Here is a 12,855-nt window from a genome sequence, read left to right as displayed (position 1 = left end):
ATATATAATTAATTAATTTTAAAATCTAGAAATTAAAATGAATTTTAATCTCTAGATTTTATCTCTAGATTACAACAATTCAAATTGATGCGCATGCTTGCCTGCGCGGCTGCACACTGCTCAAATTGTTGCTGCGCACGAGAATTTATGTACGAGCATGCACACCAATTTGAATTTACTTTGATTACTTATTTCTCACTCTGTCTGCAACATGATTATTGTTACTTATATTTCAATTAAATAGATTAAATCACTGACAAGAGATAATATTTTGTATAAAAGTATGTTTTAAAATGAATTTTAATCTCTACTTATAATTAATTTTAATTTTTATAGAAAAAAATAAGATTTTATATATATATATATATATATATATATGCTCATCAAAGTACAGGTAGGCCTCCTACAACACGGTAGATACGTTCTTTGAAAATACCGCGTTGTGGGAAATCGCATTATAGGAGACACTAACTTAATACAAAAACTGGGATTCGGTTCTAAAAAGAGAGAAAATTGCCGTTTGAATGGCGTTTTTTGAATTTTTCAAACCAGCCATTACTAGCCACGAATTTAACACTGGTTTCATCAGCAGACGACCGTCGCATTTGTTTTAAATAATCAAATATTTTTAAGGCTTTGTGGTTTAACTGCACTTGTATTTAAAGGCAACCGTTTCTTTTTCATATCTTCTACACATAATATTAGCGCTTGTTCCATTTTTTTTTTTCCATTATAGGTGCTGTCGGACGAGCAACATTTTTCACAAGAATAGATGATCCGGATGCGACTGAATTCCTAATCTTTTCTTCCTATTGTTTAGTCGACCGAATAGTTGACTCATTTAAATTAAAATGCCTACCAATATCAGCTATCCGCTCTTGATTTTTAATTCAATCCAAAATTTCTATCTTTGTTTGAAGAGATATATTAATAAATTTCCTTTCTAACGACGGTCCTTTCTTTTCATTCGACATTGTTATGGCTAAAATTTTTTCAAGCAGTTTTGTGGACAGTAAAAATCACAAAAAATAACTTCCCTTCACTATATTTTTAAAAATATACACTCAATAGAAGTTTATACTGTATTTTGGACCATTTTTGCGGTTTCCACCTATTGAAAGAGTATAAATTATCGAAAATTCAGTAATATACAGTAAAACTTGTCTATGGAGACCACCCATGGTTCCTTCAAAAAGTGGTCTTTTAGACAGGTGGTCGTCCAATACAGGTGGTGTCGTAATACCGTATTTCCGTAGTATTTTGCGCACTTTTTAGCCATTTCTACTAAAAGCAAAACTCGAGGTGAGCAAAAAGAAGCGCATTTTTTCAGCGATAGGACTATATTAGTATTGTATTTTATTCTTATCGGATAACTCGATTTACGGGAGTCGTCGTGATTTTGTAAGACAGATTTAATACCAATATTTTAAAGATTAATACAATAGTCGCATATTCTCGATTATAATGCACGCTTTCTTTTTTTCGAGTTAATTAATTCAACTCGATTCTTCTCGTTCGCTCCTCAGTTACGTGTATTACGTCATCGATATACAAGCGCGTCCTATCTCTATATCACTTTGGTTTTCGTTAGTTTAACTTTAAAAATACTGTATTTTTTATATTTAATATTTTCTTAAGTACAACAAGAAAATTATTAATTAATAATAAAACGATTTTATTATTTTTTCTCATAATAAGATTTCATTACATTCGAAAAAGGAAAGTTGCCTGTAAAACTGATTTTTGCATTAATGCGTTTATTGCTCTTTGAATATTTTGCGTGTGAAAATTATTTGGATATTATTTTTCTAAAAATATCGTGGAAATAAGGTAGGTTGATACAGAAACTATTTATCGCACATGTACTGTACAGTACTGTATATAAGCTTCAAAAATAAATAAATAAATAAAATAAATTTTATCAAACGATGAGATCAACCGATTAATTGTATCGTGTACAATATTTTAAACCCCTAAGGAAAATACTGTAGGTGTACGGTAAAGTAAATTTCGTTTTTCCAGTTAAACTTCGCCACTAATTGCCGTTGTGATAAACCATTTTCACTTTCTCTGATAATTTTAACACGATCTTCTAACGCCAACACTTTGCATTTCTTTCGTTTTTCCAACATTTTCCAACAAACTGAAATGAATTTCCTTTCTTGCTAGACTAATTTATTAACACCTGCACCTAATTTCAAGGGTGGGAGAAGTGCCCGGGATGAGTTCGAACGAGAGTTTACACTAATTCATTATATTAGGAGGGGGAAACGTTGTTGAGATGGGTTCGAACAATAGTTTAGACCAGATACACTCGCGAAAGTGGTCGCTTATTACAGGTGTTGTATGTTGTTTCGGACCAAAAATCTATGCCCGCGGTTGCGTTACACAGGTGGTCGTTTAATACAGGTAACTTATACGAAGACTCTATGGGTAAACTATTCGGTGCCAGAAATTTTTGCCCGTTTTGACAGGTGCCCGTCGAATGCAGGTGGTCGCCTAAGCAGTTTTCACTGTATTTAAGTGTTTATGGTAACTGATGCAAATCTGTCTAGAAACCGGTCTTTCCCTGAAACTTTCATGGAAATAACACGTCAACATGGACAAACAGCTGTTTTCGAGGACATTTAGCTCTGTACATCGAACTGTGGCGCGTATTAAGTGATCCGTTGAGATTTTTCTGTTATGTGAAAGATAATTCGTTTCTAAATACCATAAACTGCATTGTAAGAAAATTTCCGCATTTTTCCAACCGCGTTGGAATGAAAACGCGTTGTAAAGGTACTGTGTTGTAGGAGGCTTACCTGTATATGTTCCACTCATCGACTAAAAAAAATTAGGGGGAACATTGATTGAATCCCCAGGAATTTTTTTGGGGTGTTCTGTCAGATTTCTTGAGCCCTGTCCCTCACTATCCAGTCACCCCATTGTGGGCATGCTAAAAGAGGGCCTCTTAGTGCTCACAGGGTGGAAAGAGTTATAAAAGTCCCTTACCCAATGTTTCCACTCAATAATTATGACTACCTTCTTCTAGTTGTCATTGACAGTGATGCCACCAGGACTCCTTAGCTGCAAATCATCATCATCATCATGGCAGAGGTTAATATTATTCTTTGTTTTATCAGATAACTTTCACATCAATTCAGGTGTAAGATATTTACCACACGTTTGACTAACTTAGTCTGATCTCTATGAGCATGAATTGATACTTTTGATCATTTCCCAAAACTGGCATTCTTACTGATAGGTTCTACTTAATAACTAGAAAAGTGCACTTTTATAGGTTACTCCTGAACCGTTCATCCAGTACAATCTTGGTAATCCAGCAATCCAACACTAGTCGCTCTTGGGTATTGGCAATGTTACCAAATTCCACACTAGTTCAAACTCCCGTTTCTACTACTATGAACATCTTCCCACTAAATATGGTATGACACCAAATCCAAGCTTAAGCTTGTCATCTTAGACTACTCAAAAGATACATTTACATTGATTTTTTTTTACAATATCTTATAACAATACTTTCTCCTGAAATTTTCCACCAAAAATACTGTGCCTCCACAAACCTTGCAACACTAATTACCAATGGTAGCAGTATGCTCAGATATTTTGATCAGGAGTCAAACTTGAACAAATGTTTAATATATTGTATTATTTGCATGATATTTCTTTCTGAATAATTAAACCACTGAATACACCTTACTTCCAATAATATGACAATTTCCTTAATCTGACATTGTTCTGGTCCTATGTCAGATTACTGAGATTGTAATATCTTAACAGAAAATGTTTTTTAGCTTTTTGAATTTTAATTACTACTAGAATAATGAATTATAAGAATTTTATAAAGATGTATTTTCAAAAAGAGTTTAATATTCCAAGAAAATGCAAAATAATATGCCTTCATATATCTTAAAAATGTCTGCAATAAGAATAAACTGAAGTACTAGTACAAAAAAAAACTGAAAAATGGAAAAGTTATGTTAATTGTTTTGATTATTTTTGAACCAACTGAAAATTGCTTGTAACATGTAAATAAAGTAATAACTTCTACACTTTTTATTGACTTGATGATAATACTACATTAAGAAAAATAAGTTCTTAATTTTATAAAAATAATAGCTACTGAGTAATTATATTTTATTAAGTATTTTGGCATTTTAAGTTTTAATTACATTTATTAATTGAAAACTTATCATAAATTTCTTTAAATTCTTACCTTCCAAAGACTGCTCAACACGTTTAAGATTTTTTAAAATGCTTGAAAGATCCCTGGTGAGATTTCCTTCATTATGTATGTTAGATTTCTTCTCCACAACCTGAGGTAATACTTCTTCAATCATTAATCGAATATCACTTTTCTCTGAATATTTTTGCCTAAAATAAAGAAAAAATTTTAAAAACTGCATTAACTTACAATTGTAATTTGAACTTTATAAATTAATCATTAGTGAACATGTTCAGTAGAATTTTATGCATATAATAAGATGTTTCTTTAAATTAGAATTGAGACTGCCTAAAAGTTACAGGAAAATCCTTATTATCTAAAATGATAAACCTGCCAGTGAATATGCTACTATTATATTGTAATTCATAAAAGAAAGTTTAAAACAATAACATATTACAAATTAATTTGTTTCTGTTAATTATAAGTTAAATGATAAAAAGTATTTTGATGAGAGATTCTTAAAACTATTGTTTGTATTTACATTATACAGCTAATACAATAACACATCTTTAAACTTTGTAAAAATTCATGTTCTTATTTGATTAAATTCATTAAGGTATAGAAAAAACTTAAAAGTGATACTATATAAATAGTTGATGCAGACATTTTGGATTAAAAATTATAAGCATAACCAAACACTCAGATAAAAGGATTTATCTAAGGTAGCATCAGTTCATATTACCTCTAACTGGAGTTCTACTATATTTTTTAATGAATTCACTTTAAGAAACCAAAACAAGTTAAAAGACAATCAGAATTATGGAATTTTTTATTTTAACATAAATTAATTAATTAATTAATAAAACTGGAAGCTGGGCAAGTTGCTTCTTGGAGAATGCCCGCCTCAATGATCAGGTGCGACCCCTTTTTATATGCATCCCACGTGAGAACAATCTCAGGTGACTTTGACTTAATGTGTTCTAAGTTTGAGATGTGTCTTTACCTTGGCCAGAGCAGTCTGACTCTTTTTTCCATATAAGGTAACAACTTCAAAATTTGTAGACATCATCAATGAGGTGTTGGGACTCTTTATCACTTCATAATTTACTCCATTTGACAGTTTCCCATCATTAATAGGCAAACATTTGACTAAGGTTGTAACATAAGTCCAAACATCATAATGAATGTTGACTTCGATAGATAAGACTGATCAAATATCCTTCTGAGTATCGCAAGTGGGTGAAAAAAAGAAGCGGAAGAATTAGGTCCCCCATTTCCAGACTAATTAGAGAATTTTTACATGAGTCTAAAAATATGTTCGATTTCCTGCAAAAACACAAAAAACCACCTGTAAATTTTGCATGCCGCTTTATATTAACACTTCCTTTGTTACTCAACACTTCCATTGTTGACACTTCCATTGTTACACATCTTTGAAGTCAACCACTTTCAACCCCACATGCAAGAATTAGGTCCCCCGTTTCCAGACTAATTAGAGAATTTTTACATCCAGTCAAACAAACTATTTTCAATTTGATCAATTTTCTGGAACGTTTACAATCATTCTATAATCGAACCAATTCGAATTTGAAACGGTTCAAACATTTTTAAAATCGAAATAGAAAATCTTCGAAGTCAACCACTTTAAGCCCCCGTATCTCCCGTACCCTTATAGCTATCGAGATGCAACCACCATAGTGCATGAATGGAGACTTGGGGCTACTACCACATAACACCATTCATGTGCGATGTGTAGTTTTGGCTGAAAAGTGAAATATAGGAACACACACGTCCATTTATATATATATATATAGATTATCATTGAAAAGAATCTATCAATTTTTGGCTGATTGTTACAGCTGATTAAATAATGAATTGTTTTAGTATTGAGCCATGATTATCACTAGAAATGCATTAATAATCTTTATTTCAATAATTTAATATGTAGAAAAATTAAAATAGATTACATACCCTTCTTTTTCTAATAAGCAACGAGCTCTTGTACGTAATTTTATGGACAACTGATGAATTGCAGAAATAACCAGACTATCTAAAGCCTAAAAAAATCAAATGGCATTTATTATTTCAAGTAGAAAATGAATTTTTATTAGATAAAAGAACATCAATAAATTATTTTAAATGGTACATTATTTGACATTTACTGAAATACTTCAGTTAGTTATAATAAATACACTAATATCTATATTCACAACTAAAGATCAACAGTTAGAGTTAGAAGTTAAACAATAAGTGTTCATGTACTAAACTTAAAGCAAATAGTAACTGATCACAAAGAACTATGAATTCCATAATTCAAATTTAAAAAGAGAAAAATGAAATAAAAAGAGATAATCTGCAGAAATAAATATAAATAGGAAAAAATAAAAAAAAATTTCCCTACTATTTATTTGGAATATCTGATTCTCCTCATTTTTAATATTTATAATTTTATTACAAAATATATATTATTTCTTCACATTCTAGTAGAGAAAATAATATATATTTTGTAATAAAATTATAAATATTAAAAATGAGGAGAATCAAATATTTCAAATAGAAATAAAATATCAGATATAGATAAAATTGCATATTATATATATATTAAAAGTATTCTCTATTAAATGAATTGATTATAATGGCTAAACATGATAACTGCTAAGTTTAAGTTTATTTTCATTCACTTACTGAAAGCTCTTTTTTACTTGAATTTTGCTGTTGCGGTGAACTTTTTCCTTGTGATAATTTTTCTGATCCTTTCTCTTCAAAACTAGAATGCTATAAGCAAACAAAAGAATGTTAAATATATTTTAAAACAAAGACAAAAATTTTAGGTATTTTTAGCATATGAACAGAATAAAAACTGTGAACAAAATTTTAATGATTACTTAAGAGTGAATGATAATTATAATAATGAATTGGTTGTAATAATTACATCAACAAAATTATTACTATAATTATAACAACCAGTTAGTTCATTATACTTCACATCTCTTCTTTAATAATATCTTATGTTAATGTATTTTTAATGCAACATTTATTGTATGGAGAAGTTATCTCTTGCTATATGGTATTGCAGTATTACTCTATTATTATTATTATTTATTTATTTATTTATTTATAAAGTAATCAATATTCAAAGAATATTGAAAATGTTAAGGTTACAAAGTAATCAATATTCTTTGAATATTGATTACTTTGTAACCTTAATATTTTATGCTATAAAATGAATGAACAGAACTGAAAATAAAGCATAAGTTTTGAAAATTTTTTCCCATTAATTTTGAAGACTTAATTTTTAAAAACAATTGACAAACTTGCATCAGTTTTTCTTTTATATGTACTATAATTTGAAATGTTATTTGTGAATTGAAAGAATAATCCCAAAAACTTAAAATCTGAAGTTAAAAATTACATGACTTGTTGCTGGATTTTTTTAATGAAACAAAGCTTTAAAAGTAAATATATGACAAGAAAAAATGTCCAAAAAGTACTTTTATATAATATCATCATCAGCAACCAAACCCACATTCAGCAGAAAGAATAATTACTAAAATTGCCAATAATATGTTTGGATGCTGAGACACACTTATTTGCTTATACACTATGTTTTCAGCCTAATGCATAAGCCATCCTCAAGTGACTGATTTTTGGAATATCAGTTACAAACTCTTCCAAAGTAGAATACAGTAACTATAGACTATTAGAACATTAAATTTTAAATATTTGAATATAAATACAGTCAATTCCATTTAATTGGGCTACCGGTTAATTGGGGCAGCCACTTTATTGGGCCAATTCTCAAAGAATGGAAACCAAACTAATAATACATAATTTAAATGCTTAATTGGGACAACGTTTTGCTTACTTGGGACAATAGCTGAAAAGGAATTTAGCAATTTTTGATATATTTTAGGGATATTCTGAAAATATGTCAACACTATGTACATTAATGTCATGTTTGGCAGAGACAAAGCAATTTTGTCTTTCACTTGGGTGGTTTGATTTTTCCAGAGGGGTAAAACATAGTGGGACATATCACACCGAGATCCCATCTGAGGCAGACCTGAATGCAAGCTACTGACCCTTCTCTGGATTGGACTGGACAATCTTCTTAAAAGCAAAGGGACAAAGACTCCTGGACAATTTTTTGAGGTCCTTTGACCAAGTTGGAAGACAGCTAGAGTTCCCTTGGGAGGTGTTGTGCATGATTACATGAAATGTAGACTTGGACAGCAACCATCCAATCATTGGGACCAGCATCTGGAGCTGTTGGATTCTATGGATGCTCCTGCTGAAATGAACCATCTCCAAGTAAAGGAAACTGTGCTCAAAGAAAAGCTGTAAGGTAACTTTTGGATGAACCCAGACATGTTCTAACTAAAAAGGGTTAAAAGAAAAGATTGAAAGATGAACCCTTTGTATGTCATTACTAATATTTGGCAACACTAGCATGATGTGAATCAGTTATCTATCATCATGAGTCAGGCAAATTTATAGTACAATTATTTTCTGTATTTTGGTTTAATAAAGCATTAAAATGGGTACCTAATTATTATTTTTTACCTACATATTACATATTTTATTTTAGAATTTATTATTAGTTCGTTTAATTGGGGCAGTCACTTAATTGGGCCAAAATGGATTAGTCCCAACATGTCCCAATTAAGCAGAATTGACTATATAACATTCCAATAATTCCAACATAAATAGTAACATAAAAATAAAAAATTAACATTAAATTCTAACATAAAAGTGAAGTAAAATAAAATATAACTAGAATTGTAAATTTTAAATACAAAGTATATCTTAGTAAATGTTGTAACTAAGAATTTCTACAAAGAAGCTTGTTTTTTTATAATGAACTTTCACTTTCATGCTGATGGCAATCTTTTGCATTAATATATTTATTATTCAACCTGCTCTTTATATATATTAATTTTTTCAGCATTCAGTGTTAATGTTGGAGATTGTAAAGTCTTAACTATCTCTGCCTCATCTCATTTTACCATAGAGCTTTCAGCTTGTGATATCTGGGATAATACTGTATAGCAAGGCCCTCCTTTTTTTTAATACTATATTGATGTTCAAGTATAATTTCCAAATCTCTTTTGGTGACTCCAATATAATTCTTCTTTATTCCTAATTACATGTTTTCATAAGATATCTTGTACCCACCTGGGGGCATAGTCTAGTCACTTATCTCTCGTCTTTTCTTTCAAGGACAAATGACGTCAAAATGAGAGACAAAATTTGTCTCTCAGAGACAGCGACGATTCTGGTCACTTTTAACGACCATGATTTTACTAGGTTGATTATACATATTTGGGTTTCCTCCCAATATGTATAATCCTTAGGGGCTACTTTTTTGGTAAAATGTAGTCTGCGAGCGACTATGAATATGGGCAAACAATTTTAGGATTTTTATATGGACATGCGTTAACATTCATTTGCATTGTTCATCGGGATAAATACAAACAGTATGGGTACGTTGCACAGACAGTCTATTATTGTAAGAATAAATTATCAAATTAAGATTTTTAAACATTAATTTAAGTGAAAGAAAATTGTTCAACTTTAGCTTCACAGGCTATTTTCAAAACCTTTGCGGTCGACCGCAGTCTACGTGTTGTCTATCCCTGCCATACAGCCTGTATGTTCCTAAGTGATGAATCAGATATTTCTTCTTTTTGGGTAGAGAAACTACTGCTGCTCAATAATTTGGTCTAACTGTAAAAGTAATTTGTTTCTTTCTGCTGATGAATCAGCCATAATTGATTTAACTGCCAACATGATGGCAGTTAAAGTGGCCAGATTTGAAGATGCAATTTATCTTATGTTCCATTTAAAATTATCACATTTGAGCTAAAATTGACATAAATATATAAAAATATTAATCTTGGATCTTTCCCAATTGAAAGAATCTGAAAATTGTTCTGGTTCATTTTAGTCATTTGTAATAAAATACATAACAATGTCTTTGGCATATATATTGGTGTTAGACTCGTTAAATGAAGTGTTTATGTGACAATAAAAGCACTGATGAAAAAGAAAAGCAGCCTGTCCACTGACAGAGAATGCCAAACACTGACAGTTGGCAACTATGATTATGGAATGAGACTAAGAAGTTTTTAGTAAAATATGAGAATACATAACTATTTTCCTTAGCCTAGATTCATCACTCTGCAATGTTTTTCTTATCTCCAAATTTTGAAATTTTCTTGTGTTGAAAAAAGACAATTTAAAGCTACAAGTGTCATTAAATTGCCATGTGATACAACCATTAGTGGTAGTAAATTAAAAAAAAAATGTTTTTAATTAACAGCTCTAAATGAATAAGTAGGAACATAGCCTACTTAAAGACTACCTTAAAGAATATAAAAGTTTTTTCATAGAATGAAAAAAAGCTTTCATATTTAAAGAAATAAGACATTATTTTTAACAATTTATATAGTCCTAGAACTTAAGTTTTTACAATTACAATTTTGAAAATAATGCATTATTTTAAAACTTTCTATAATTTAATAAAATGTCTATAGTGAATAATGTAATGGAATTATGTGAAAAACATTACATTTATTTTGATTAGGTTAATAGTTATGTGACCTTTCGGGTCGGCACCTCTTTGGTACCCTGTCAGGATTGACACCACCGTGTTTCTCGAAACACGGAAACCGAGACGGCGATTACGTCACGCCGTCACGCGAGCGGTTCCGTACGTGGTCAGACGGATTCGTAATGTCGATTCGAGAGACAACATTGGAAGTGACTCAGATACACTTAACAATTAACAAGGGTTTATTTACAAATCTATTGGAAAAAGGATTGTCGCGGAGAGAGAGAGTTCACATACACTTCGCGGGATGATAAATACCTTTGGTAATAGGTCCCGTTCGGGTCTTGTTGAATCGGATTATAACAGCTTCCTATGGGTTTTTAAGGTTTCTGATTCGTTATCCAGGCGATGCACTAACACACACACACACACAGACAAGTTTATCCTATGGCGATTAATTCGGATTCCTTAATAGATGATAATTGAAGGGACTTCTTTCCTCTCCGAGGACTAAGGCAGCGACTAACTCCTGTCGGCCGTCTCTGATGATATTCACGGACGATTTCGGCCGTGCAGAGGTTAATAGTTCACGAGAAAGCGTCATGTTGCTTTCGAGAAAATGTAACGGGAGACTTTCTCAGGTAGCTAAGAACAACAATTGTTGCGTAATTCGCAAAACGTTATTATTAAAGACTATTTCAAATATAAGAATTCTGCTATCTCACATCACTCCAGCCTTTTGAAAATCGAGCTTGTTCGTGAAAGTGCAAGTTCGATTTTAGATTGTGATATAAGAACATTGATAAGTTGGACTTTTACTCTCTCTCTTTTTTTTTTTCGATTTACATAATAGTAATATGAGTACAAGTTACATATTGGTAATAGAAGTACACAGGTTATTATTTATATAAATTTAGTTTACAAATTTAGGTTACTCTCTCTCTCTTTATTTATGTTACGCGGTTAAAATAAAACACTCGGACACGTGGTTGAAGGTAAATATAAATGTTTTTTCTTAGCCAGGTCAATACCCTTTTGCTACCTAGCGGTTGTTATACTTTCTAATTATTTTGCACTTTGGCGCGATCGTCTTTCACCTGATTAATCTTTAACCGTACTTTTTTTGTATGCGTGGGAGAGGAAATTCTTACTGGTATGCGACTTCGCGGTGGATATGTTTTTGTAGTAGAGATTGCCTCTAACGTTCTTGGATTCGGCGATGTCGTTGAGGTTCTGGAGCATGCGAATATCGGAAAAATTGGGATACAGAAAATGGTGAATATCATGGCGAAGATGATGACTATAACATTAATGGATGTCTGGAGAACTGTCGATCGAACTGTTTGTTGATCTGACTCCGGTTGTTGTTCTCGCCGGCTATCTACTTTCGGTGGACTGTGGTTCTGTTTATTTTTCGTCTCCACGTGTGTCGATGCACGCTTTATCTTCGGTTCACTTTCATCTGTTATTTTTCGTCCCTTTCCGTTATGGGTGATGGATATTCGTTCCTTGTCCTTCGGACTGATCAATGTTTTTTTGTTCATCCGTTGAGATTTCGGAGTTGACGGTTTTTCTCCAATACTTTCTCGGACTCTATCTCTTAGGTTTTTCTCTCCTGTCGCTTCCTGGTTATGTTGCTCTGTGATACTTTTCTTTCCGCGGACTACCCTGACGACGATTTCTTTATTGGTTCGGGTCTTTTTCGGTTGGATTCGTCTCGTTGTCCCCTTTTGTGAGGCAGGGTCTTGGAAGTTTAAAACTCTTCCGTCGGGGAGTTTTATTGTTTCTGTCGCTAAGGTTATTTCTAACCCCTGGTCTTTTATTATGTCTCTTCCTAACAGTCCGTCAAATGGTTGTGTAATTTCATCGTCTACAATGTAACATGGGTAGGAAAATTGTAAAGGTCCGATTTGAAATAGGAAATTGTTTTTACCATACGTGTTGATTCGGTGTCCGGTGATGCTTCGGAAAGGTATCTCGCTCCTGTTATGTTTCCTTTTGAAGATGCCTAATCTGTGTGCCAGTGAATTTGACAACAGTGTCACTTGGGAGCCTGTATCTATGGTTAATCTGGTCGCCACGTCATCAATGAAACAGTGTAATGTAGGCTCCGCATCATGCGCTCTGAAACTAC

At 31.9% G+C, this 12,855-nt stretch overlaps 1 protein-coding gene across 5 annotated transcripts in view; it reads right to left on the bottom strand.

The window, feature by feature from the left end:
* LOC111628645 overlaps positions 1 to 12,855 on the bottom strand; it is a 45,178-nt gene that overhangs the window by 2,827 nt on the left and 29,496 nt on the right. For 4 of the 5 annotated variants that reach the window (XM_023372477.1, XM_023372486.1, XM_023372481.1 and 1 more), the window contains 3 exons: positions 6,854 to 6,943; positions 6,140 to 6,225; positions 4,220 to 4,377 (listed from right to left, as the gene is read on the bottom strand). In XM_023372477.1, the coding sequence (XP_023228245.1) occupies positions 4,220 to 4,377; positions 6,140 to 6,225; positions 6,854 to 6,943 (334 nt within the window). Of the gene's footprint in view, positions 1 to 4,219; positions 4,378 to 6,139; positions 6,226 to 6,853; positions 6,944 to 12,855 lie in introns of those variants that run through there. The other variant, XR_002757204.1, reaches the window with a different exon arrangement.

The sequence above is a fragment of the Centruroides sculpturatus genome, unplaced genomic scaffold (genome assembly GCF_000671375.1).
Source record: "Centruroides sculpturatus isolate CEXI.00-Female unplaced genomic scaffold, Cexi_2.0 scaffold34, whole genome shotgun sequence".
Lineage (NCBI taxonomy): Eukaryota > Metazoa > Arthropoda > Arachnida > Scorpiones > Buthidae > Centruroides > Centruroides sculpturatus.
This window is presented reverse-complemented; position numbering and strand designations above follow the sequence as displayed.